The sequence below is a fragment of the Drosophila willistoni genome, assembly GCF_018902025.1.
Source record: "Drosophila willistoni isolate 14030-0811.24 chromosome 2L unlocalized genomic scaffold, UCI_dwil_1.1 Seg196, whole genome shotgun sequence".
NCBI classification, from domain to species: Eukaryota; Metazoa; Arthropoda; class Insecta; order Diptera; family Drosophilidae; genus Drosophila; species Drosophila willistoni.
In genome coordinates, this window is record NW_025814048.1 from 517,167 (window position 1) to 545,029 (window position 27,863).

Genomic DNA, 27,863 nt, shown 5'->3' on the forward strand with positions numbered 1-27,863 from the left:
TCTAAATCGATGATAAAGTGATCGCAGGTTAAAAAGACGACCAAACAACATTTAGATTCAAGCATTTCTAAAATACTTTTAATTACAAGGTAATTTGAAGTCGATGGCCTGTAGATCATAAAATATTTATTTATATAAATAAACAATTTAATGGCTAGTTCTTTTTTAAATGCTTACATTGTTTAATTTGTATTTATATCCTAAATAGACAAGATTTAAGAGAAAGATAAAGGGGGAACAGAGATAAAACGTCAACAATTTTTTGTTTTTTTTTCTGCTCAATTTTGTTTGTGTAAGTTAGCCTGAAGAAATTCCAACACATTTTCATTTTTTCTCTTTTTTTTTTTTTGGTTTGGTTCGTTGGCATTGATTATTATTTACCAGTGATTCTTTGTGATTTGGCCTGCTGGCGCCAAAACTTCAAGTTCACTGACCAATTTCATTTCGTTTTATTTTTTGTTGTTGTCTTCGGCTTTTCTGGTTAATCTCATGTAGTCAATCTACAAAAAGAAATAAAGAAGAATTTGTATTTTGTATTGAATGTCTACGTGGGATTTATTTGATTTTATCAAAAACTTCCAATTACTTCATGTTGGTATACGACCACGCAAATAACTCATTACTTCCGCAGTGCCCATAGCCAATATTTGGTGGCGTGGTTGACGAAATGGATTGCCTGATAATTTTAAGTGATGGATATTCGTAAGATTTCCCAATTGGGGTGGCAGGTAATGGATATCGTTATTGCTCAAATCAAGTTCGTTGAGGCGTTTCAGAGCTCCCAGTCCGTTGTCACTGACATTAATTGACTCTATTTGATTATCGTTGGCTTGCAATGTTTCCAAATTCTCCAACTCATATATGCAGAGGGGCAAACTATCGAAACGATTATGCGATATATTCAGATGACTTAGCAACTGAAGCCCAGCAAATTCCATAGGTAATTCACGTAATAAATTACAGGATAAGTTTATGCGATCCATGCGTGAAAATTGTGATATATATGTTGGTATATGGGCCAGTTGATTCTTCGCAAAATTCAATTCAGTTAGAAGTTCGTTTAACTTCTGCAAATCCATGGGCACTGCGACAAATTTATTTCCTTCCAAATTCACAGTATTCACATATTCCTGACGAGCTACCTCAAAGACTTCGGCTGGCACCTGACGGAGTTGGGCTCGAGGTACACTCAGAATGCGTGTATTCCGCATGGAATACTTATCGGGAAATGGAGGCAGCAGTGTGCCATCTTTCTGCTCGGTTGATTTTCCACCTTGTTGTCGTGGACTATTTAAACCATCTCCAACCATTGTGTCTAGTAAAAGGAGCTAGAGAAGTTAATGCCTATAAAGGTATATCAATGATACTTACAAAGTATAATGAAAAATTGTGAAACTTATAGATATACGATCTTTCGTTAACGACGAACAAATGAATACTAAAAATATTTATGGACTTTAGGACTTAATTCATAAAGTGACAGTTAAATCAAAGCTGATGTACATACATATTTGTAAGCTATCAACCTAACTAAATTTGACAAGCACTAGAAACTATAGCAGTCGGCTTAGACGAAAACTACATACATACATAGCCTGGAATATATCTAAAATGTTATAAATTTGCAAATCAATCTTATGAGATCGTAATGTGTATACCCTCACGCACAGCAAGACCAAACTTGATTGTTGTTTTCGCATATAGCACATATAATCATATAATACATAATGATCGATTATGTTCAATAAAGAGCTGAACAGCCTGGACTGTAATCCGTATATTCTAGTCCAAACTACCAAAAGTAGCATCACCCATACCTAAACAGCAGTACTAGAATTTAAAAAAAAATTGTTTTTAAAAAGTGCGAAGTTATTCGTTTTTCCGATTTCCTATATCCCAACCCTAGATAGCCACATCTTGAAATCAAATAATCGAATATTGGAATAGTAAATTTAAATTTAACTCCACCACTGAGTTTTCTCGAGAATCATACATAATAAACGTATTACAATAAACCCGATTTAAGCTGTGATTGAAAGAAAAGACCATTTTAAACTAAATTTTAATTTTACTAGTCAGAGAGTTTTACATATTGGGCTCAATTAAAGTTTTGTATCCACCAAAATTTTGCGATAAAAACTATACGATTTGGAAAATAAAACTAATGATGAGGGATGGCAGTAGTGAGAAGTACATCTTTACATCAAAGTAGACCGCAACCTGTCACAACGATCATATGGTGACATTTGCCTAGATGTCCGGTAGCATCCTGTATGCGTTCCAATAGCTGCAGACCCTTACGAATTTTGCCAAAGGCAATCCGTTTACCATTCAGTATGGACAACGGCTTAAAGCTTATGGTGAAACTCAAGGCAGACCGGGCCTGACCACGCACATAGCGACTGGGAAACGAGAGTATACCAGCATCAACACCATGATTGAGCACCTCAAAATCATGCTCAATGTTACGCATGTCGATGCCACGTTCAGGATCCAGCGCGATTTTACCCTCTAGCCAAATAGGGGCAAATGTCCTTGTGAATGAAATGCAACGCGGATTCTGCTGAGTACAAATCCTCATAAACTCAAGGACAACCAGAGGACAGGCTTCTGTGAACAATTGAATGGACAGACGACCCTGGATGCGAGTATTGCGTACCTCTACATCGATATAGATCTGTGGACGTAACAGTTTGCATAGCACTCCCACATCACATTGGCTCATTAGATTCTCATAACGATGAAGGACATGCAAGGGTATTTCATAGCTGAAAGATTTGCTGGCTTCCTTTGCTGATTTTTGCGTCTGTTGATATGATGTATCGAATAGATCACCGCCCTTGTGAAGCTTCTTGTTTAGCTCATTCTGTTTGCGTTCCCTCTCCCTGGCAACATTGGCATTACGCCAGCGTCCGGCTGCCAAACGTTCCGGTGATTTGGTAAATGTCCTTAGAGTATTATTGCTTTTCTTATAAAGCGATGCCAACATTTCCATATAGGACAATTCCATGCCATTGCCCTCTATTTTGATTTTCGGTGGGGGCAAGCACGTATTAACCTTGCCCTTAATATTCGACAAGCGTTCCCTATGCTGACGATACAATTCCCTCTGCTCATTGATAACCACACGAGATCTGGTCTTGGGCATTGGTTTTTTTGGTATCGGAACTTCCACCATATGTCTATGATATTTGTGATTATTCTTTAAGGCCTGCTTCTTGACATTAAAAGTGTGCTGATGAACTGGACCAGCTGGCGGCTCCTTCTCCAAGGGACTGCTGTACACCGGTTGGGTAACCATGGTGAAAGGTCCACGACGTACAGCTGCTAAATAGGGCGTGACGGTGCTATTGACCAATGGTTTCTTGACTCCCGTATCATCTCGAAGAAACATCTTTCGTAAATTGACAAAGATCACGGAAGAGAAAAAAATAACAGTTACGAAAATTTTCAGAGTTTGTATTTAGCTGTAACTAGTAGGGAACTTGTTTGAAAACTGAATGTCTCAACAATAATCCAATTGAGGAAAACATCAACGGCTACTATAAAAACAAAGTGTAAAATTTTGTATAATGAACTAAGAACTAAGAACGTGTGGCAAAAACAGTCGAAACCTATATTAAAATCACTTTCCAAACAGACTTTAAAACATTACAATGGAGTCTCGAGAAAAAGAAAAAAAAACCCGCATCCAAGCAGAGTAAGTATTTGCTTGAATCCAGAAACTTATTTCACTTATTCACACTTGTTAGTCAAGATCGTTCCTATGATGGCGATGCGTTTGTCAATCTTTTTGCCCATCGTGGAGCACGTGAAATTCTTGTATTAGACGGAAATGGTTATCCATTGAGATCGACTATCAGTCATCGTCGTACTTATATATACGCCTCCTATCTCAAACCCCTGACATCGATGGCACGTAATGTTGTACGTGATTTGGACCCCGCCAATGATGTTGTCTTTATGCGTATCCGTTCTGAAATAAATGAAGTTCATATCACAACGGGCAAAGAATTCATTCTGATTGTTGTCCAAAAACTAAAGAAACGCCTAGAGAAACCATCCAACAAAGTGAGCGGATGAAGCCGATCCTATGGGAGACTGGCCATACATATAATTTATTATCCTTTTTTAGTATCACTAATTTGTTTTTCGCCAAGATCATTAAGTATAGAATTTACAAAGGTAATAAATTATAAGAAATGCATTGGGTTCGACTGACTTATGTAATTTTAAGTAATCTGGACTATCAAACGTTCTAAATGTCAATATGCTATTTGTGTTTCCAAGACTATTCCAATTTTTGGTATTGTCAAGTTACTATAAAATGGTTAAAACTATCTTAGGGTAATTTGAATCGAAGTACTGGTAAATAGATCAATATTCAAACATCAGCTTAAAAGATAATAAAAATGTTTTACACTTGTTGAATCTTGGCAATAGATGGGAAAAAGTCTAGCCCGGTCTTTCTGGGCTACTCCGCTTTTGACTGACCAAATGCTTGCCGACTTGAGTTAATTTGCAAAAAAGCGTCGGATAGTCAGCATAGAAAATATGGAGATACACTGGATGTTTAGTCTTTGGACCTAAACCCTTCCCACCTCCTCCTTCATTAGACTTTCATTATTTTTGAATTCTGCTGGAATCAAGTCTGTTGATATGAAATGTCATAGCTAAATTTTGAAAAACTCAAACTCATTTCAACTCATAACACAAAATATCTTAAAACACAACACTAAAAAAAAAAAAAACAAAAAAAAATACATATTTTTAAACATAAAAATAAAAAAGGACGAAAAAAAACGGCAAAGAGGGTTAAAGAATGACTGATTCAAATTCAAATGACACACACCTAGCTGGACATATAAGGTGAGTAGCCAAACAGCTTAAGTACAACGATTGAAAACTATCTCTGATTTTTAAATAGTTTAGAACGATCCTACGATGGCGGAGCATTTGTGAATCTCTTCGCTCATCGTGGGGCACGAGAAATTCTCATTATGGATGGCGATGGTCATCCATTGCGATCAACAATCAGTCATCGTCGTACACTGCTCTATGCCTCATATTTAAAACCATTAATTTCAATGGCCCGAAATGTTGTAAGAGATTTAAATCCATCGAATGAAATGACCTTTATGCGTATACGATCAAATATCAATGAAGTGCACATTACGATGGGCAAAGGATTCATTTTGATTGTGGTTCAACGTTTGAAAAAGCACATGCAACGTGGAAAATATTAAGTATTTAAATAAAGACCCTCCATTAATTCTCTCAGAGGCACATTATGAATGTAAATCCATGTGTAGACCAAATTGAAAACACAAATCGATACACAAGCGCACACACAAACGTCCAACTGACCCTTTTAGTTACCATTGAATGATTGAGAGATTGATGCCAAATAGCCCGCATTTGTAGCCACTTTTCTGTGAAACAACATTCATTAGATATGGCAAATGATTGAGCATTTTGCAGCTTCATTAAAAGCTAATCTATTGTGGTCTCTGGTCAGTGTTCAAATTGAAATCCCAGGCTAAAACACAAATGCATAGAGCGAGAAATGTGTTTTTATTTATACACACACACACACACAAACAAAGAGGAAATCAAACGATAATGGCAATTAAATTCGCACGTTTGGCACGTGTCTGTTTAAGGTTTTTCCTCTGGCTTTTCTCTCTTTGTTGTATTTATACTTCAATGGGCAATTATTCATTGTATTTGTGTTGTGTCAAATGCAAAGCAAAAAAAAAAAAAGCAGCAAAATAAAACATTATACACAATTAAATTGGGGCGGGTGTGGCAAATTACCGCCTAACTCCCTCCCCATATGTACATCCTATTCCACTCATTTAAACCATGTGAATGAAGCAACTTTTGGCTTTTGTTTTGGATTAATTTTATGCGTATTTATTCAATGTGTTTTGGCATGTGGCATGTTCCTGTTGGTTAGGGGTTTGGTGAGGGGGGCACTGGTTCTTTAGAGGAGGTCAGGGGGATATATGCATATGTGTAGCATTTGTCTAGCGGCTTTTTGAAACTGTAAATATTTTGTCGCCATTATTTGTGTTTATGGCACCCCAAAAACATTTGCCTCTACATATTTGTGTGTTTGCTCATTGAATTATTTATTTTATATAGGGACACAGACAATTGGAAAATATGATTTGTATAATACCCGATCCCAGTTAATTCCTATAAAGAAGAGGTGTTACGTGACAGTGGCTGGCTTTGACATAAAAATATATATTTAATAAATGTATGAACTTGTGGCCCCTTAGTGATTCACTTGAATTTTATATATTTTTTTAAGAGTTAAATTTTAAATTATGTATATAAAGAACGATTCGTAAAATTGTATTTGGTTATTGAACACTTTTGGATTTACATTTTTAAAAACTTAAAATTGACAATAAGTTTTCTTTACTTTAACTTCAAAGTAACTATTAATTATAATAAATAGTTGCATTTTTTCATTTAAAACAAATAAGGTAAAAAAAAATTTGTAAATCTAGTGCAGACTCGTAGTGATTTCAGCTGTCAATGTGCCTCAAGGATATGTAAATTTTTTGGGGGCATCATCCCTTAACTGCTTTTTTTTTTTGGATGTCTTTAGGCCATCGTCGTCTGTAAAAATAGCCTCAAGTGTATCGAAATTGTCAATGAGGCGCATATGCAATTTCATGGTTCGTCAGATTGACGGCAGACAGTTGAAGTACATTCAATGTCAGCCACTAGCCAAATACTCGGATTTCTCGTAAAGTCATAGAAATTTTCATTCGCAAAAAAAAAAAAAAAAAAAAAAAACCAGACATGAATGTGTCACAAGTGTTTTTATATTAAGTTTTAATTGAGGTTGATAATTATATTCACAGAGCAATTCATATTTCATGTACAGCCACTCTGTAAATTCTCTCATTTTACATTATTAACAACTCTTGAATATTCATTAAAAATCAACAACGACATCTCGTGAACTCACGGGCTGTTGTTGATCCTCTATAATGTGTGTGTGTGTGCGTATCTGTGTATGTGCGCTCCCATTTGTTGCAACGAATTGCAATGCATCGACCGAATCGACTGGACTCGATTCGTATCAATTCGAAACGAAACGAATAAATTAAATGTCAACATATGTCGACAAACTGGAGTCGCACTTAATCACGTTGTTGCCGCTTCAAGTGTTGTGCCTGGTGTACAACCTTTTGCTTATTTGATCCCTTTATGGTTGATAAATGACTAAAGAATAATCCATGCGGCTAACTAATTGTTGGTGTATAAATGACATGCAAGAATCATGTGTTTGATTCTACTTAAAATTTGTTTTAAAGCTTTGTAAATAATGCCTAAATGCCTAAAGAGGAAACATCAATTTTCCAAAATGAAGGGCAATTGCTCATTAGTTTGGAATTAAATATTCTCATTTACTTATTCACTATATTGTAATGGTCAATGTTTTTTAAAGACGCACACCCACACACATTCAGTTGTACACAAAACAAAGCCTATTACCAATTTTGGGAAACCAAACGCATTTTATGTTTATTGTTTTTGCACCATAAGTCTACGTAATTAGAGAAAAACTTTTTAATAAGTGGTTAACAAGAGTGAGAAAAAAAGAGTGAGAGAGAGAGAGATGGAGAGGAATTCATACATACATATGCTCTTGTTATGTACAAAAATATGTTTGATTCAATTTCATGCTGTGTCTTAATTACACTGATTTGTCTTTAACTCACAAACACAAATTTTATTCAAAGGACCATCAACAGTATCCTGTTTTCTCTATCTATCTTCCCCTCTTCCTTCTATAACGTGTCAAGCTGTATCCTTTATGCCCAGAGAGAGAACAACATTCTTCATATGAGTAATGGTGTTCCTTTTTGCCACATTTATGTAGCATTCATCATCGAAGGAGCCCTTCAACATGTTGCCCTAATTAGTTCCATTTCCTGGCAACTTTTTTTCCCCCAATCTCTCTCTTTCTCTCTCCCTCTATCTTACTCACTCACTCTGGTGTCTGTGATTAAAAATGTGCCAAGAGTTACAAATGGACGATCATTTAAGCGAAACTTATTTATTTGCAATTTTCCTCGACAAAACGTTCAAAAAATTGCATATCACAAAGTTCAAACGAATATATCAACAGAATATTCTGACATTGATTGCTTGCGATTCAATCTGTTTTTGTGAGGCAATTAATTAAGAACTCGTTGTGAATTTAAAAAAAAAAAAGCTGTGTTGAATATCTTTTGTGGAGCTTAAAGACTCCATTATATGCAAATAATGACATAAATATTAAGCATACGCAGCATTGTCACCATTGTTCTCCGACTGGGCTAAAGTGTGGATAAAGATTTCACGTCAATTTTCTTTTGCCATTTTCCACTTTGCGTTTAATGTATTATTAATTTTAATTACTTACCAATTAAAATTCAATTAAACTGGGTACTTGAGCTTCTCCTTCTCCCTCTTTGTTTCAGTCTCTCCCTCTCGCTCTCTCTCTCTCTCTCTCTCTCTCTTAATCACATACGTTTGATTTCATTTGCAGCATTTGCAGAACTTTAATTATCACTAATAAATGACTTCATTAGAAGCAAATAGATTCACATGCACACACACACAGCCACACACATAAGGTAAAGGGCTCTCAATGTGGGTTTAAATGATTTAAATTGCTATGTAGGGTCTTCTCATATTTTTACCTTGTTATGGGGTCAGCTAACTATTCGCTTTCAAAGCCCTCTCAAAGGTCAAAATGTTACAAATATTTTGTAAATTAATTAAAATTCTCAACTGTCTGCGAGAGCAAACCTAAAATAAACAAAACGAAATTAAGGCAAAAAGCGCCAGCAGGCTTACCATAATTACATGCAGCAGTCAGAGAAAAAGTATATAGTCCAAAAGAAAGAAACTTCTCATTTTGCACCCAAATAGACAGAGTTTCCTGTTTAACATGCAGACGTAACAAAGTGAAGAACTTTACTTACCAGTTGAGGAGGAGGAAATTAGAGGAAGCACCAACAAAGAAAACTTCAGATACTTATTTTGTGTTTAAAAACCAACTCGAGTTGTTCTTGTCTGCCTGCCCTAAGCCAAGACACATATTGATGAAATGTACAGACATTTTCACATGCTTCTACAATGCTTCTATGTATAACATTCATGTCATGCAATGTCATTGAGGTTGAAGCAAAACAAAAACAACAACAAAAAAACCAAAAGTACAACTATGTACTCAACTATGTTGCCATGTCAGGTAGTCAGAGGAGGTAACCTTAACGTGCTCTTTTAAGTGATTAAATGAACTTGATATGTCGAACAATTTGGTTTCAATTACCACACAAAAGTTTTTACTTCTGATTATAAAAATATATTGTGAGTAATCTGTATACAAATATACAGGAGAAGGATATATGTACGTATGAATGGAGAATGTCTACAGAAACAATGAGTAAATGTTTCTTAATATGCATGAAAAGGTAAATGTGGCTTTGGTTGAAAGAAAAGCCCGTCAGAAATCTAAAGGATTAAAGGGTTTAAAGAGGGCTTTGAAAAGTAATAAATCAAGAAAACATAATGTTAAAATATTTAAAGTCTTTTTAGCAACATCAGCTACATTATTGCCAACAATCTGTAAACGTCTCTCATTAACCAATTATTTTATTTTTATTTTTATGTCTAACTTTTGTTACGTCAACAGATATAGAAAGCTAGGCAGTTAGTTAGCAGTTGGTAAAAAACAAAATCTTAATTAAACAAAGGCGAATTAATTTCACATATTTTACAAAGTTTTCATACCTTTTTCCTTTAACAGACTCAAAGTTATTGAGGGCAATCCAGTTAATTGCATTAACAAGCGTGAGATTGAATAGTTTGAAACTTAAATTAACTAAAAGGTGCAAAATTCAATTATTTTGTATTTTGTATATAAAGTAAATTATATGTGTAAATAAATTAAAAATAATATAATTTGCTGAAAATGTTTCAAGTTAAATTAATTTGACTTCCTTTAAAAAAAATAAATGCAAAATTCCAATCAATAGTTTAATTTAATACTAATGTATGATAAACATCTTAAATATATTTTTGAGCAGCACGACGAGACAAGTTCGCATAGCCATGTCTGTCCGTCTGGATCAGTTAGGAATTAAGCTGCCTACTGAATACCACATGAATGAAGCTCCTATTATATATGTACACAGGTGTAATTTAAATTTTTAAATAAAACGTATATTCGCTTTGTGGCCTTAGGTAACCAAAGAAACCGGGGTATACAAACTTCAACATGGCCGAAGCTAGCCTTTAGGTTTTTTATCTACACGAATATATCGGGATCAATTGTTTCTATATTTCATCCAGGCTTTGAAGGACCAATTTTTGGCTTTCAACGATCCCAATCAAGGAACAAGCAGTTCAATCAAAGTAACATATTTTTCTCGCTACAAATCAAAGTAACTCTTTATTAAAATAGATTACTTTATACACATTGCAATAATATCTGTTATGAGACGTTTTTAAAATGGACTTTGTGGGATAGGTAAACCCGTTTTGAGCCACGTTTATGCTAACGCACTGCACTTTGCATAACTAAAAGTTGATTTCTTTCGCTTGAACTCAAAAGTGTTTCCCAGAAAGCTAATTCCTAGTAACTTTTTGGCAGAATTTTTGTGTTGTATTCTATAGGATCAGCTGGTGTGTCCCTTTCTGACTTGCTATGTATTGTGTGTGTGTGTGTGTGTGTGTGTGTGGGGTTGCTCCTTTCATTTTTGTGGGCAAATACTTCATAACAAGTTTGATGCAACTTTTAAACATTTACGCCATTCTTACGTGTACGTGACAACGCATGCCAAACGAAAAAGTTAACTCCAGACTCAAGCTCAAAACATACACACACACATTGACTTCTTGTGGAAGGAGGATTCCCTTTTTGGGTTCTTTAATTGCAACCAAGCGGGTGATTATTTTTTGAAAGTTTTCTCCCACTTGCCTTTTTTTTCTTTCAGTTTTTGGTCATGTTAAAAGGATTTTCCCAGAGCACACACACATAAAATAAAAATAAATAAAGAAATCACAAATGCATTGCACGTATTTATTAAATTCCGTTTGCACCGTTTTTGGGAGTTTCCGAAACTTTTCCATCAGTTTGTCTGCCTGTATGTGCAAGTGTATGGGTGTTGGCCCTGAAGCCTTTGTGTGTGATTCTGTGTTGAAAATTGGTTTTGCATAGCAATCAAATCGCGTTCTGCCATGGGCATCATCAAGTCATCACCATAATCATCAACAGCCAATGAGAAATATTTTAATGCGGCTTTTTGTATTTGAATTATTGAATCAATAATTTATGCCATAACTGATTTATTCACAGTCTTTTTTCTCCGCCAGACTTTCCTCTTTTACTCTTTTGGCCGTCCTCTTTAAGGCACGTAACATCATTTAGACTTATTGGTGGGTAATTTTATTACATTCAATAAGATTTTAATCAAATTTCCTTTTGAGATAAAAAATTTTTAAAACAAATTTGTAAGAGAAAAGAGGCAGCTGGGCAAAGAAAAAATGTCAATGGTTATATATATTTAACCCATGTTAAAACATTTTGCGTCCAGAACTCTCTACTTGATATTTCGACCCACAAAGCTATCCCTAAAATTTTAAATTACCTTTTATGTGGCACTTATGTATGTATTATGCCATTGTACGGAATGCAGATTTGTAGCATTTACATAGGAAATGGGTTAGACATTTGCATAACTCTGCCATGCACCTTATTACTGATGCCCTCTGGTTTATCAGCAATTCGGCTCATTATGATTTTTTCATACAATTTACCAAATACGTTACAAATTTTTTTGAAAACTTACACAATAAGTTAACTTGGGTTTTTTATCCAACTCTTCCAAATCATTGAATTGGCAACTAAAGAGCAGCTGCAATTAAATCTATTTCATTTGCTTCAGGGCTAAAGTCAATGACCTATTTTAACTTGTGGTAATTTATTTCTTACTAGTCACTTAATATTCTCAAGAAATTCAAATTAACTTGCATACATAAATCATTCAGTTTCATGTCATTAATTAAAATTCAATGTATGAAATGGCAACATCTCACTGAAAATAATAAACAAAATAAATAAACAAGTGCTGACATTTGCTAGTCACTCAACGGTGTGAGTGTTCATTTGACAATTTCATTTCATTTGATTTCATAATTAAATTTTGTTGAAAGAAATGATAATTTGAAAAGTTTTCAGCGGCAGCTGCAACATATCAATTAGAAAGATAACAAGAGACAAGACAAGCTAACAACAGAGATGGGAAGAGAGTTCGTCTTAAAATGCTGCTGAAAATTGCTGACTTCAATTGAAAATTGTTCTCTCCATGGGTCACAATTTCAATCAAAATCGAGTCAATTTAAGCCAACATCTAAATACGTTTTCTTATGCCATGCAATCAGCAAAAGAAAAGGAAAACCCACACATACGTATCTAACTATCTCTTTCGATCCGACCACAATGTTGCTGGTTGGTTCTGGGTGTTGGCCACTAACAAATGTGCAATCAGTCAGCGACTTCAGTAGCAGTAGCAGCAGCAACAACAAAAACACTTCGAGTATCATTTTGTCAACGGTTGAATCAGCTTTGCTTCTCCTCTGTATCCATGTGTTGAAGTACGTTTGCCTCAAAGCAAATCTTATAAATAAGCCTGAGCTGGCAAATGCTGGATACAAAATGATGGAAAGAAAAAAAAAGCCCTACCAACGAACCATCGTTCGCTGCAGAGGACAAAGGGAAACCAGTTGGTTGAAAATTTGCATTTGATATACATTCGCTTGCATCCATACCAAGAAAACAGTGGGTCATAAAAGTATTTTGCATTTACATTTGATAACGTTAATAACTGAAGAGTGAATGATACCACAGAGTAAACTCATATAGGATAAAGTCCCAAAACAATTTCTACGATGAACTGAGTTTCTCCTTAAATATGGCAGCACGAGCAACACGTGCTCCATTTTTTAATATTAATTTTTCATGTTATGCAATTTCTGATTAATTGCCTAGAAATATTTGCGATATTACCAATCTCGGTCTGAGCAATTTCCGATATTAGATGAATTTTATTATCTTATTTTGCATAACCTTTTTTATTTTAGAACAACCTCAAAAATGTATTTCCAAGAAAAGGAGATAATTGAAGTATGTAGATGACTGAATAATCTTGTAATTTTAATGGCGCTATATGGTCTAAGTGTGTGCCAGAAATTTAGAGTTATTTAATATTTCTGAGCATTTTGGTTGGTATATTGGAAATTTTAAATTTTTTTTGTTGACGATAAACTTTTCTAACATACTGTATTCTTTCATGGCTTGTCAGATCAGGCTTAAGAACAAGCCCACACACACATAGCACAACGCACAGCAAAAACTTACCATGTGATGCATGTAAGTGTAAATGTGCATGAAATACAACGAGAAGCAGGATGAGGGAGTGCTAAAAAGGGGCAAAGAGAGTGAATGAATGGGTTAAGAGAGCGACTTTGCAGTTTCGTGCATTAACACGCACGCACAGAGCTTACCCATACACACATACATGTACCAGAACATACACATACATAGTGTCATCCGTTGCGTAGACAAAACGCACTGTGAATACGGAATTGGTGGCCCCTTCCTGTTTCTCTGTCGCTGCTTCAGCTGCTCCTTTGTCCATGTTGCAGTTTATGTCCATGTTGTGTGTTCCTGTGACCTGGCTTTGTATTTCCCTTCTTTTCCCTTTTTAAATAGCACTAAAAACAAGAAAAAAACAAAGGGTAGCACAAGATATGCTCGAATTCGAATGCAATAAAAAGGTATACCAAAAATTGGGGCAAATTATGCATGCACAACGTATTCAAAAGTTGGTAAAAACAATTACGGTTCGGTTCAGTCCCCGTCGTCAACCTGGCCAAATCCTTTACCAAGTTTAGTATAGTATAACTCTGGCCGCGTAGAAAGGATTATGCAAGCGACAGGAAAAAAAGAGGGAGAGAGAGAGAGTGGAAACGATTGTAACTGTAACTGCGGTGGTGGCGCCTAATGATATGCAATAGTTTCTCGCTACAGCTAACCAAAATGCCACTAATGGAAGTAACTTGAGTGTAAATTCAAAAGCGGATTGCGGCTCTCTAATCCGGCAGTTAAATTATTTATTCTGCATTTGTCTTTTGGTAATGTTAGCCTGATGTATCCGCCCTCTCCAACCAACGTCCCTCGCATGCTTGTTGACACAGACTGTGGGAGATGACAACCTTGATGACTGTCATCTGTGGCAGCCTAGTTAAAGAAGCATCGAACCCGAAACTTTATCTCCTCCTTTCCCCAGCCCCATTCCAGGAAAATTTTGTATGGAAATTTCGTTCATTTTAATGGCATTCTGTCGTCCTGTCGCTGTGTCGTTCGGTTGCTTTGCCTGGTTGCCATTTTTCGTTCGTTGTGCATTTTAAAACAATTACGCGGTTTCGTATTTGACACTGGCTTTCATTTGCATTCACATTCACATTGTTTCAGTCTATTTTCGATTTTGGTTTTGCTTTTACGTTTACGGATTGCAGTTTCTTTTTTTCATCGTTGCCGTCGTCGTTGTCGATTACGCCAGACTTAACAATACGTGGAATTAAGCGAATTTCCTCTTTTCATTACTTGAAAATTGAATTGGGTTTTGCCATGGCACACACACTTTACACACTCATATGCATAGGTTTATTGGCTTCAGCAGCCAGCTAAGAACTTAATTGAAGGTTTGGTAGCAAATCACTTTGGTAATGAAAAATTGAAAAGGTGAAGGTAGAAAATAGAGATGAATGGAGACAGTCTGTAAGGGAGATTTCAGTTGAGTTGCATTTAGAAAACGTTTAGAAATTCAGTCTAAATGATTTTCTCCCTAGGAAGCATGTGGCAAGACTATAATAGCTCTTGGTGGGCTTAATGTTTGTTTGTGTGGCACAATTTTTGGTTATATTTCATGGGGTGATTTGTGGACTTAGCATAAATACAGCGACGACCTCAGAGACAAAGCAATGATAAATCACAGTACGAAAGCAGAACGATAGAGCCGATGCTAGAGCTTAGGGATATGACTTTTTCATTCCCTCCCCGAAAGTTAATAAAGAACCTTGGCACCAAAACAAATGACTGAGAACAGTCTTACGTGTTTTTTTTTTCTGTTCTTTTCTTTTACCTCTGCCCGCTTTGCTCTTTTCTTAAAGGCAAAAACAACACTAGTCACTCTTAGTCATTGGTCCCTTTGGTAGAGGTTTATATTTTCTATATTTGGTAGTTCCTTATTTTGTTGTTGTATGCAAACATTTCTCAATGTCAGAGAGAGAAAGCTGACATCAACGTCATTCAGACCAAAGGCAAAGGCAAAAGCCAAGTTAAGACAGTCGGCGGAGTTTTTTTTTTTTTTTTGCTGATTTATTGCAATAGAAAGAGACATACGCAAAGTGGAAGGGATACAGACAAGCAGACGAAGCAACAACCGCAACACAGACGAATTCATCCAATTATCCTCTGTAAAGTTCTATTATGTAACTGTGCTATTTTTCGCGTCCCCATATTGACGTGGAAATTGTTGGCATTTTTTCCTTTTTTGGTTGGATGGTTCTTTTGCCTCGATGTCATCATCATCACCATCATACCATGCCAGTTTCGGTTCTGCTTTACTCGGCTGATAAATTGTCAACGCGTCGGCGTGGCTTTCACATGTTTTGACTTGATTATGGCATAACAAATTGTCGCCATTTTGCATTGCGGTCGGAAACTGAAACCGAAAATTATATATTCGAAATACGGAAATGCGAAACTATATTTAAGAAAAGAAATAAGCTTAACCCGACTTGGTTGGGGCTATTGTCGCTTTGATAAAAATATTCTGTACATAAAATAGAAATTAAGGAAATTAATAATCCATGATACAAGTTCATGGAGAAACGATTTTAATATTTTATTATTGTTATATATAATTGTTGATTCAAGGTCAGGTCAATTTGTTGGATAAATAAAAAGCAGTTGTTTTTACTTTACTTCCCTATATATTTCGACCACTCATCGTTGGTCGTCTTCAGGGCAATTATTTTTACACGTCCGCACTTTATAATTAAAATATTACGTTTGTATAAAATCAATTTAACAACTTTGGAACGTAACAAATGTAATTAGGGAAACAGGTTATTGTTATTGTAACAAATGTAAATGATATGAAGACATGTAGAAAATAAATCCGATTACATATGACGTAGACCAGAAAGAGAGACTTCTATTTAAATTGGGTCTTGATTAAGACACTACAATTATTTTGCTTTTATGACAATGAGTCGATATATTAATTTTTGAGCCTTAAAATCATGTTCATCTTTCTATCTACTTCCTTATACCTAGCTTTCATCTTTGGACCTTTAACCAATCCCATTATCTAATGGCTAACATTCTGTAATTTCCAATTTGGTGTGTATCGTTACTTGTCTCTTGCAGCACTGCAATGGATTTAAAGACTGGCTCATTACTTGTAGCGCCCGCTGTGAAGAACTCAAGTTGCTCCCATCCGCGCTATTCGGGACACAATTTTATTGTTCACATTGGGATTGCCGAGACCATTGAGGCTGTTCTCATTTTAGTGCTTACTTTGGGCGTAATTGGGGCCAACTGTTTGGTCATTTTTGTTATCAATAATCGCCGTTATGCCGCCTACATACATCAACAGGTGAGTGTATATACAGACAATGAATGATTACATGCGGATTTCAGGGAATGCATTTATGTGACAACAAAAGTATATCCGCCGCTACAATCGGTTTATCCTTTTAGCCACGATATTTGCTCACATCGTTGGCCCTGAATGACCTGACAATTGGTTTACTAATTACACCGTTTGGACTAATGCCGGCATTGTTTCATTGCTGGCCATATGGAGAGATCTTCTGTCAGATACAGGTGAGTAACCTAACTAACTAATGTGATAATTTCAAGGCATTACAAGACCATTCATTCATGGTTTGTGTTGTGGCTAATTAAATTATCACAATAATGTAGGCAATAAAACGGGGACTGACAGTCTTATTGTTCTAATGCAAGTCTGCGTGTGTGCAGAGTGTGAGACTTTAAGTGAGTGTGAAAGTGTGAGTGTTTATGTAAAAGTAGGGATAAATTTAGCCGACGTATTTAATGCGCTTCATATGATGGCGTGTATTATTTGGCTTTGACAACAACATTTAAAGCAAGTCATTTGGATTAAGATAGTGTTTTATTACGGTAAATAAGTTTAATATGTTTGTTTTTGCCTGAAAACTTATTTATCCAGACTGAATTCCTGTCTTTCCTCACGTGGACCCTTGGGGTTTTGTCTAAAAACGTCATGGAAAATCTCTGATCTAGAGACTAAACAAGAAAGAAAGGTTACAGATGCTTATGCTAACTTCCTAACAAAATATATCATACACCGTGAATAAAATAATAAAGAATTGAAAGTTGACGATACCCAGGAGTAAAGAATAATTAAAGAGGAGCGTGTAATTCTAGCTATTAAACATACACTCATAGTTGACTGTAATTCCATGATGTAAAACAAAAGATTTCATAACATTCAGATTTTTTGTTTAACCTAGATAACAAGAAAAAATATATCTCAATTATCTAAAAGTTTGTGTAAATAAAAACGCCAGTATGAAAAAATAGAAAGAAAAGAAAACTAGGCGGCAGAGAGATTGCAGGGAAATGCAACACTATGAAAATTTTTATTAAAACAATTTTTGATTAGATTTTTGCAAGCGAACGTCAAAACTGGGCTCAGCGCTCAAACAATGAACGGAGGACAAAGCAGTGGGATGGAATTGGGGAGAGGCTGTTGTGGTTTGATGGAGTGTGGGGGAGGGGGGAGGTAGTGCAATCAGTCTCGTGTTGAAACTATTAAATTTGCTGCCCTGGCTAACTAACAAACCAATTCCTTTTCTCTTTCTCTCTCTCTCTCTCTGTCTTCGCTGGACCAGGCCTTGTTGCGCGGAGCTCTCTCACAGCAAAGCGCCGTTATTCTTGTATGCATGGCTGTGGATAGATATATGTGTGCATTGCATCCGCGACGATATTACCAACACTCTAGCAAAAAGGTAAGTGTATTCCATCTATCAAGTGTTTTGTAGATAGATAGAGATAGCTATTTACATATGTAGATAAGACACGTTTTGGGTGACACAATTTCAGATAAGCAAATTTAACCCAACGATAGAAAAGGACGGCGATAAACAATAGGTCTGGGTGGAAGAGGGCGGAGCGCCTGCCTCCTAAGCGTAATGGCATAAAATCACGCGCCAATAAAATCGGCAATACAACAACAACAGCGACAACAACAACACGGACGAGGACGAATAGCAGCCAATTACGCAGAGATAAATAAGGATAATGGGCTGTAAGCTCTTTGGCAGTCATTAAACAAGCAGAAAGAGCTCAGAAAAAAAGATAAAAAAACAAAATAAAATACGAAAACAAAGCGAAGCACCCAACAACAGATGAAGAATGAAAAAGCAAAGCAAGCAAAAAACTAAAAAAAAAATGGGCAGGAATATAAAGTCACAGAGAGAGAAAAATCAGAGAAGAGCAGGTCGGATAAAAAATCGTATAAACATTCGAAAAGAGTATAAAATAACGATAAAAAGCAAAGCGTACTGGGCGAGGAGAAGTCCAGATACTTTTTTTTGGTTGGCTCTGTTTACTTTTACGCGCACATTGACTTTAACTAAATGCGACGACCACAGCAAAAGTCCTTTGGCCGGGCAGGACCCGGAGTCCTGAATCTAGGCAAAGGCAGGCAAATGAAGCGTCACCACGCCCACGGAAACCGCAAGCAGGCAAAGAGATGCCGCAAACGAGCTGCCACTCGCTTTTGCTGTCTCTATCTCTATCTATTTTACTCCCTTCCCCTTTTCCCCACATACACTTGCACACACACTAGCGCTTACATCATAATTTATGGGGCTAACAAACATTTCATGCAGCTTCCAAAAAGAGAACCGGGGAAAAGCATTTTTTAGTAGGAAGTGGAAAGAAATAATTTTTAGGTCGGACAGCGGAACCTCACATATAAACATACAGAGGAAAAAATGACGAAACTAAGTAATGAGCCGCAAGTAGTCATTTTTCGTGGGTCATTTGTTTTGAAATTTAAACATCTTCATGTATTATCCAAAAACTCGATGCAATTCGTTTACATAATTATAGATTTCCAGATTATTTAGATTTTAAAAAGGACTTCCATGAGAACTACATAAATTAACAATTTGAACAATCTTAGGAATATTTTTGAATATTGGGTTTTCTTATTCATTTGTAATATTTTTTATTGGGCTTTCAATAATTTTTCGTTGGTTAAAATTCTTATGACATTTCTATTATAATAATAATAATAAACGTTATTACTGAACTAAGGGCATATATTTGTATTTAACTTATATATGTCTATAAACTTATACCATTTAAAGTTTCAAACATTTTCTCCGTGGTCTCGACGTAGGTCACATATTCGAAACAAATAATTTAAACTTTTTAACTTAAATACTTAGGTTGATTTCGAATTCTCAATTAATGTAAAACCTCCAAAGCCCCATAATAATAAACCTAAATATTTGAATATTTCACACAAAATAAGTATTTAAGTGAATATTTAAAGCAGAGACCTATGTTAAACATACACACAATGCACTTAACTTCCATTATGGGCCTTCAAAGATAAGTGTTTTACTTAACAATTTAAGGGACCTATTAATCGATTTTCGTTGGCATTTGAATATGTATGGTTGAGAATCTCGTTGTATACACATAAGCTCATGCCACATAGAGTCAACAAATTATTGCAGAAACAAAAACCCACAAAAAAGAAGAAGAAGAACATGCAAAATTTACGTACATACATATAAAGTTTACGCATTCGGTTTTAAAAGACTACGCCCTACCACCACTGACCCCCTTACGTATCGAAAGTTAATGGCCAAACAAAACAGAAAAACTAGGAAAAAAAAAGGAGCATATCCTATTTACATACATATATATTTAACTTCCGCCCCGTTACTCTAATATTTCGAGACAAACCCTGCAAAGAAAAAAAATAAAACAAAAAATTGAGGCCATCCGCGCAAATTTGGCACAAGCAGCAACTGCCACGCCCCATTTGTAATAAAGTGTGGACTGTCGAAAATTAATAAATGGATGCTGGATGCTAGATGTTGGATGCTGCAGCTGCTGCTTCTCTCCTAACTCCAACTCCCACTCCTATAGGCCCTCAACGTCAAGATATTCTCTTTTTTTTCGCTCATAAAGGCTTTAAAAATTGAAAACTTTTTACTTTCGTTTATTATGTGGTTAGGCCCTTTTAACTCCCATAAATTGCAACTCATTTGCTTTTAAAGAAAGCGTATAATTTATGTTTTTTTTTTAATTTATTACGGCACAAAAAGTTAGTAAAGTATAAACACTATAAGAAATGCAATGCAACACCGCCATCACAACAGAATGTTGGAACGCTTACACTCTATGGTGTAGACAAAGTTTTTTTTTACATTTCCTCGACTCCAACTTAAACAAATAGTTGTGCTTCTTATTGATTGCTCGTTTGGAAAGTATATAAACTCAATGTGACCTAAGAAGTTGCCAAAAAAAAAAACTGCAAACGCACAGAAACCGAACCAAATTTAATGAAGAACTGAATACCTGATATACAACAGAATAACATAAGAAAGTAAACATAGGTATGACATGATCCAGTTCTATTTTAATCGCTATATAACTTTTTTCAACGCCAAAACTATTTTTATTTATTAACACTTACATATACTTAAAATATTATTTTGAAGCACTATTTCAAGTTTCTGACTACGCTAAGTTCACCTCATGAAAATATGCGAAATAGTCACTTAATTAAAATAATTTGCAATTTAAAAAGATGGCAATTCGATTGATTAAAAACTTTAATTTAATAAAGTAAATTTTTATTTCCAAAGCCGGAAACCGATTGAAAATCGAGCAAAATGTTTTACTTCAGAAGACACAACTCAACTGCATCTTTATTATGTATGCCTTCACATCGTCCATGTCAGATATGTTGTCAAGAGCAGAGACGCTACTCAAATTAAGTTTAAATGAAATAGTCTACATTCATAGAAACAGAAGAGGGGGAAAAAAACGAGGAAAAGCGTAGGAATGAAAATATGTGGAGCTGTTAGTCTGATACAAAAATATGAGAAATATGCATATATGAATGCGGAATATATTTCACATTGTGGGCATTTGCCTTCTGTCTGAAATATCATCTGCCATCAAATATTCATGGAATTGTTTTTCCGTGTTATTCCATCCATCTTGCGTGCTAACTGTCTGCCTAGTGCCAGTTTAAGTTGTATAATATATACATAATAGCGTAAATTAAATAAATAATAAAAGATACCAAGCGTAGAGTAAAAAGTTTTCTTTTTCTTCTTGTTTTTTTGTTGTGGCTTTTGGTTGAGACATTTCTGCATTGTTCAAGAGCCTTTTGCATTCTCACAGCCAGTCAGTCAGTTGGTTGGTTAGTTAGTTAGTCAGTCAGTCAGTTATGGAAACCTTCGCAAAATGTTGCACTTTTCTGTAAATGTATCTCACTATTTCTACATCTGTATCTCTGCAACTCTTACTGTGTGTAGTTGTGTTTGTCTCCTCTGTCTGTGTTGTGTTTTTTGGTTGGCTTTGCCTCAATGTTTTCAACGTAATCAAAAGTTTTTAATTCCATTTGCTGGTTCGAGTTTTGCCTTTTTTCGACCAAAAAATGTGTGAGTCTCTTAGTTCTTCCGTTTGTTTGTTTGTTTATGTTTTATTTTTATTTATTTTTGTTGATAGAAAAATATTTTGTAAAAGTTGCGGCTAAAAGGTGCTGCAGTCGTTTGATGTCCTCACCCTTAACTATACCTCATGGCATTTATTTTAAAGACAATTACGTAAAAGTATGCAAAATACCATAGGAAAATTAGGTTTATATGTACTTTGAAGTATGCAGATAAGTTACTTGACCTGATTCGAATATATTTGATATCTAATTGAATTCCAGGAGAACATTCTTGGAATAAATGGCAGGATAATAAAAAAAAGACTTCTATGCGAGAGGTTTGAAGCTTGTAGAGATAATCAAAACTGCTTTTGTCGATTTCAGCATTTGCCAAAGAAATAAATAGCTAATTAAGACGAAGACCAGTATTTGCCACAGTTTAATATAAAATTATTAATTGTGAATACATTTCGAACTGCTAATGACTTCAACACGTTTCTTGAATACATAGCTTAGAAACCTTTTAAATTCAATTATGAAATATTTGCTGCAGTGGCCATTTACGAAATGATGAGGTGCTTTTGTGGAGGGGAAACAATAGATAACAGAGAAATGCATTTTTGATTGGTAATTATACAAAATTGAGAGCAACAGCAGCCACCTAGTTTGTCAGTAGGTGAATCTCTTGCATCTAAATCACTTGAATTCCACATCACTCATAAATCAAGCAACAGCTGGGGGTAAAATTCTCCTGACCGAGCAAAGAGCTGACCAAACAATACAACAACACCAACACCAACAACAGTAGCAAAACTGAACCACAAGTTGAAGTAAGCTACAAAATTTCATGTTTTCAAATTTACAGGGCTGTGTGGCCATACTGAGCTTAACATGGATTATCAGTCTGACGGTATTTGGTTTTCTTGTACTACCCAAAGGTAAGTTGGACCCCAAATTCCAACACAAATGCAGCTGCTCATTTACGTGACTGTCTATATGCATATATGTATACTTATCTTATATACATTTTTAAATGCAGGCTACTATTTCAACAACACGGGTCTAATGGCTTGCGAGCCATTCTATAGTAAACCCTCGTATCGGATTTTATCGACATGTGCCCTATACTTTCCCACCACCATGGTATTGATGTACTGTTATGGCTCCAGTTTTCATATGAGTCGATTTCGCCTAAATGATCCAACAATGCCATTGACAGCGGCTGTCCATCATCCGCATCCTCATCCCCATCCTGCCCAGCAGCAGCACCAGCAACAACAGCAGCAGCTACAACATCATCTCTTTGGACAAGGTAGCGGTGGCCATGGGCATTCACATCATCCGCATCATCATCATCATCATGGTCCACCAGTTATGAACCATCTGAGTATGGCCATGGGCATGGGTCTGGTCGGCATGCCCAACATGACAAATAAGATTACCAAAAAGGTGAGGCAAAGTAGCGAAGAATGGAGAAAAACGCTTAAAATTTCATTTAATTACATTGTTAAATGCCTTGCAAATGTTATTACAGATTGTGCCCATCCAGGAGAAGAATTCAAGTGGCTCCACATCACGTTCAATGGCAGCCATATCATTGGGATTCATTGTTATGGTCACACCATGGACCATTCAAGAGATTGTCACCGCATGCACTGGCTCCAAGGCAAGTAGTTTTGATTTTTGCACATTTTACTCATTCTTCCCTCTCCTCCGTTCTGCACAACGTGGCGCATACGTAATCAGTTTGCTTATGTTGCTCATACTCCACGTCTGCCGTATAAGCATTGATTTCTACAAGTTGTTTTTCTTTTTGCTACCGTTTGTTGTTGTTTATTTTGAAGACTCCCCCCAACCACTACATTTTCTCTTTTTCGTATGTGTGCGTGTTTGTTGCAGTTGCCTCCATTCTTGGATTTCTTGGTCACTTGGACAGCCCTGAGCAACAGCCTGTGGAATCCGTTCATGTACTGGCTACTGAATTCCGATTTTCGTCGTCTTAGCCGTCAATTGATGCCCAACAAAGTGAGTAAATTTGATTTCAAATTTCATTTTCCCAATTCGCTTCGTTCGATTTTTCAATGTTCTATGACAGAATTTTTTTTTCCCTTTTCACAATTTTTTTTTGGTATTGGGTGAGCTTTTAGTTATTTCGCATTCGTTTTGATGAGGGTGAATTGAATTTCAACTTGTTAGCTTTGCTTTATATAGTTGTTATTTTGTTTTTTGAGAACTACAGATTTATAAAATTAAGTCACGTGAATATATTTTTACCCTTGTAGTGGGTAATACTGGATTTGTCAGATAGAAACCTAATTAATCATTTTTATTCTTACTCACCATGAAAATTCCATGATTCAATTATTCTCTCTTTAATTATTCCCTATTTAGGAGCTACAGAAATTACTATTATTACGGTATTACGGCTTTTTATTACCAGGCGTAAGCCATATACGACAATTGGGCGGATTGAATTACTATAACTTTAGGAAGTATATTTACGAATAATTGAGTTATTAAATAGAATAAGCTATCACATTCCCAAATTTTAATGGGATCGGACAGAACCATTTAAATTTAAACCAATATAAGTTAGCTCTGCTTAAAATGTGGTATTTATTATAAGTCCCTATTACAATAAGTAGGCCAAGAGTAATGTGTTTTCCATCCACTATGAGAAGTGCTGCCATTAGAAGATCCGACTTTATAGTTAATTATTTAAGGCTCTTAATTCTAATCGCATATATAGGAATAAATACTTTGAAGACTTATTGAACAGAATTATAAATCGGCTAATGGGTGGAAATACATATTCCACAGAATTTTCTAGCTCAAGATTTATCATTTTATTAGCATTTTAAAATTAATTTAAATTTAATTTTTGATGTTGCTTTTATTTATTTTTTTTTTTTTTTGTATTCTTGGGGTCCTACCTTCCTCCTTATTATTATATTTGTGAACTTCTAGAAATAGGTAATGCCTTGCAAATAAATCTAAACTATTTTCAAGATTTTCTCGTCGTAGATCCACCCGTAACTACTCTTACACGATATGATCTTCTTGTATAGCATACTGTCTGTGGTATTGATTGATTGATTTGCTACTGATTTCACTCTTGACTCTCGAGCCTCGACCATTGACCCTGATTTCTGCATCTCTTTCTCTCCCACTCATACTTTGAGGGATTTTATCTTCTGAGCTGAAATTTTCAACCAAAAAACACACTAAAAATGCTGTTCACTTGCAGCTTAGGTTACTTTGTTTTGTGCAACATTTTGTAGAGTGGGGAGTTTGGGGGAGGGAATAACGAATGATTCTAATCTCATAAATCCCACCAACAAAAAAGGTGCAAGCTGAGCTGAGCTCTGTGTTTCTGTCTGTGTGTACCGAACAACAACTATGCAAAGGCATAGTGAAAAGTGATTTTGAATTATGAAAGAGAAAATCCAATGCGGCATGCAGCCCCTCCCTACCCCTCCGCCGCCAGCATTTGGCCCTATGGCCATTCGGTAGAGTGCAGTCAAGTTGTATGATTTACTTCCTGAAGAGCTCACACAAAAACAAAAACTCACACAAGTGCAGGCCATTTGGCTATTTGTAGATTTATGATGGTGGATTTTGTGCGTACCACGAGGAAATGGGAATTTAAAATGCTTATTAATTTTTGTTTGAACAGCGCAAAACTAAAAGTTGAATTTATGTGTCGTTGCAGTGTTTTCCCCATGAGGATACGCCCGAACACAAATCAGCCTGTTGTCACATCAATGCAAACGATTTTGAAATCACAACACTTCCGATGCCCCCAGAACCGCCGGCTTCTCGACCACCAGGACAGACCCAGAGTAGTGGAACTTCTGCCGGAGGAGGAGCGGGAGGTGGCATTGGCACCACTATTGGCGGCTCTGTACTTGGCATTTGTGCTCGTTCTCGCGCGAATAGTTTGAGTCGCAGCGCCTCTCAATATATTAGAGGAACTCTCACTGGCGTAGGCGGTCACGCTCATACCCATCTACAGTCCCAAGCTAATGCCACTGCCAACAGTGATGCTTATGCCACCATGCGCCCCGATATTGAAGGTCTCAGTGAAAAGTACTGGGGTGAAATTTTAGAGCGAACCGTCAGTTCGGGCAATCTTAGTGCCATGCAAAAGAATTTTCCCATACATTATCCACATTATCAGATGCATCACCCACAGCATCAAATGCCGGCACATTCAATGCATCATCAGCAGGTGGTACATCATCAAATACATCAACCGCAACAACATCAAACGACATCGTTTAGTAAACATAGTGATCTGCACCTAAATATGGGGCAAGAGGCCACAGCAGCCGAATTGAGTAAATTTTCCAATTCGGAGCCAAAACTATGTGAGCATCTCTTTCACGATGCGAATTGTGCCAAAAGTAAGGCGGCAGCTGCCAATTTGGTAGCAAGTGGGGGCGCTGATATATCCAACAAATTGGCTGCTGGTCGTAGTATTCCGGATATTTAGTACGCAGAGGACGTTATACTCGCCAATAGTCAGATGGCTCGTAAATGTTTGCATCATCCATTGCATCAGCAAGCATCAGGAGGCAATAGGAGCACTAAGACTACATTTGGACATGGTCATGGTCATCATCATGGCATCATGGGCGGCAGTATGCGACTGAATAGGATTCGGGTTGCCTGTCATAGTCCACCACCAACAATGCCAACAGATGCAACTACAGCATTGCCATTAGCCGAGTACCGAAAGTAAAGGAAAGAAAAAACTTTGGTAGAAGCAAAAAATCGAGTGAAAAGTCGAGCGGGTCTAACCACAGTAGAGTGCATGTCAGTTTATCTATAAGATTCATAGGTCATTTGTGTGTGTGTCTATGTATGTGTGTGTGCGTGTGTATGTCTAAATATATTTGTATTATCCCATAGTAAAATCTATCCGAAACGAAAAATTCAATGATTACTCATAGTAATAGCTTAAATTAAACATTTTACTTTAATCAATGTCTAAGCTAAAAACAAAAAAAAAAACTAAATCCGAATCAAATCCTAACTTTTGTGATTGTCAAGAATTTAAATGAGTTGATGTGTTTTGTGTGTAATTGTAACAAAAAAACCAAAAATGAATGTTAAATAATTTTCAAGACAAAATTAATAATTAAAAGTAACAGTTAACTGAATGTAAATTCAAAATGAATTTTAGTTTAGACTAAATATATATATATATATATATGTATGTATATATATATATGTATAACAAACCAAATATTAGATATGTACTTAAAACAATATAGTATATATATAAAACCCATTTAGTATAGTATAAAAAATATGCCACCAAGCAATTCGAAAAGAATGTTTCAAATACAAAAAACCAAAAAACATATATGTATATGAAATAAATTTAAAATAAATCAAATATCAATTGAATATTGTTTTCATATTTATTTAAAATGTTGACCCCTTTCTCCCTCACTCACAAGCAGTCACTCAATTTCTATCTCTCTCTTTGTATCTCTCTCTGTCACTCTGCCAAGTCAATTTAATGGCAATTACATTGAAACCAATTTAAAAAAAAAAACAATATGACCCATAACAAAAATAAAAACAACAAATCTCAATTACACAAACAAATAGAAAAAACGGATGGGATGGAGTGTAAAAAAAGCATTAAGAAAAAGCGAATAAACCTAAATAAATTAAAAATTATTCAAATTTGATTTTTTATATGCCAAAACGAGATGACAAAAATGCAAATTAATTTCGCATACGGCGTCGCTGGAAGAAAACGCGCCAAACGAACACAAAAGTTTAAAAACTAATTTTCACAAAACAATTTTCAGAAGCCATACCCGAAAATGCTACCAAGCTTCTCTTCCCTCTCCCAATCCCCCATTCACAGTCAAGGCAATGAGCGCCAACAGTCCCAAAGGGAAGGAGATGCGAGAAGGTTCACAAACTTGTCCTGAATTCAGGAATAATGCACACTGGTACCAACAAAAAATCTACAGATGAACTAGATAGAATGTATTTCTATAAAATTCCAATTTTAATCCA

The 27,863-nt window shown here is 35.8% G+C and overlaps 4 protein-coding genes across 5 annotated transcripts; 2 read left to right on the plus strand and 2 right to left on the minus strand.

Annotated features, from left to right (window-relative positions):
* Positions 1–155: 155 nt before the first annotated feature.
* Positions 156–1,451, minus strand: LOC6639696 (leucine-rich repeat-containing protein 40). 2 transcript variants are annotated; one of them, XM_002062842.4, is made up of 3 exons: positions 1,372–1,451; positions 587–1,315; positions 156–500 (listed from the first exon to the last, which is right to left on the minus strand). In XM_002062842.4, the coding sequence occupies exon 2, from the start codon at positions 1,308–1,310 to the stop codon at positions 588–590; it is 723 nt and encodes a 240-aa protein (XP_002062878.1). In that variant the 5' UTR covers positions 1,311–1,315; positions 1,372–1,451; the 3' UTR covers positions 156–500; position 587. The 2 variants fall into 2 exon arrangements, with proteins under 2 accessions (XP_002062878.1, XP_046865935.1); XM_047009979.1 differs by lacking the exon at positions 156–500 and having other exon boundaries at positions 524–1,315.
* A 597-nt stretch (positions 1,452–2,048) lies between these two features.
* Positions 2,049–3,507, minus strand: LOC6639695. The gene has a single exon (XM_002062841.4). It carries the CDS (start codon positions 3,392–3,394, stop codon positions 2,204–2,206), a length of 1,191 nt encoding a protein of 396 aa, XP_002062877.1. The 5' UTR covers positions 3,395–3,507; the 3' UTR covers positions 2,049–2,203.
* A 54-nt stretch (positions 3,508–3,561) lies between these two features.
* Positions 3,562–4,207, plus strand: LOC111519831 (dynein light chain roadblock-type 2). Its single transcript, XM_023181945.2, has 2 exons — positions 3,562–3,700; positions 3,753–4,207. The coding sequence occupies exons 1-2, from the start codon at positions 3,657–3,659 to the stop codon at positions 4,081–4,083; spliced, it is 375 nt and encodes a 124-aa protein (XP_023037713.1). The 5' UTR covers positions 3,562–3,656; the 3' UTR covers positions 4,084–4,207.
* A 438-nt stretch (positions 4,208–4,645) lies between these two features.
* LOC6639693 lies at positions 4,646–26,917 on the plus strand. The gene is given in 9 exon segments (XM_023181892.2): positions 4,646–4,869; positions 16,514–16,742; positions 16,847–16,972; positions 18,025–18,141; positions 22,687–22,759; positions 22,861–23,270; positions 23,356–23,487; positions 23,721–23,846; positions 25,534–26,917. Coding segments are annotated over 9 exon segments (2,292 nt in total). The 5' UTR covers positions 4,646–4,822; the 3' UTR covers positions 26,566–26,917.
* Positions 26,918–27,863: the final 946 nt, after the last annotated feature.

Coding starts and splice junctions, on each gene's coding strand:
- LOC6639696 (XM_002062842.4), bottom strand. CDS start 1,310: ATGGTTGGAGATGGTTTAAATAGTCCACGACAACAAGGTGGAAAATCA.
- LOC6639695 (XM_002062841.4), bottom strand. CDS start 3,394: ATGTTTCTTCGAGATGATACGGGAGTCAAGAAACCATTGGTCAATAGC.
- LOC111519831 (XM_023181945.2), top strand. CDS start 3,657: ATGGAGTCTCGAGAAAAAGAAAAAAAAACCCGCATCCAAGCAGA. Junction 3,701..3,752: donor AAAACCCGCATCCAAGCAGA/GTAAGTATTTGC, acceptor CACACTTGTTAG/TCAAGATCGTTCCTATGATG.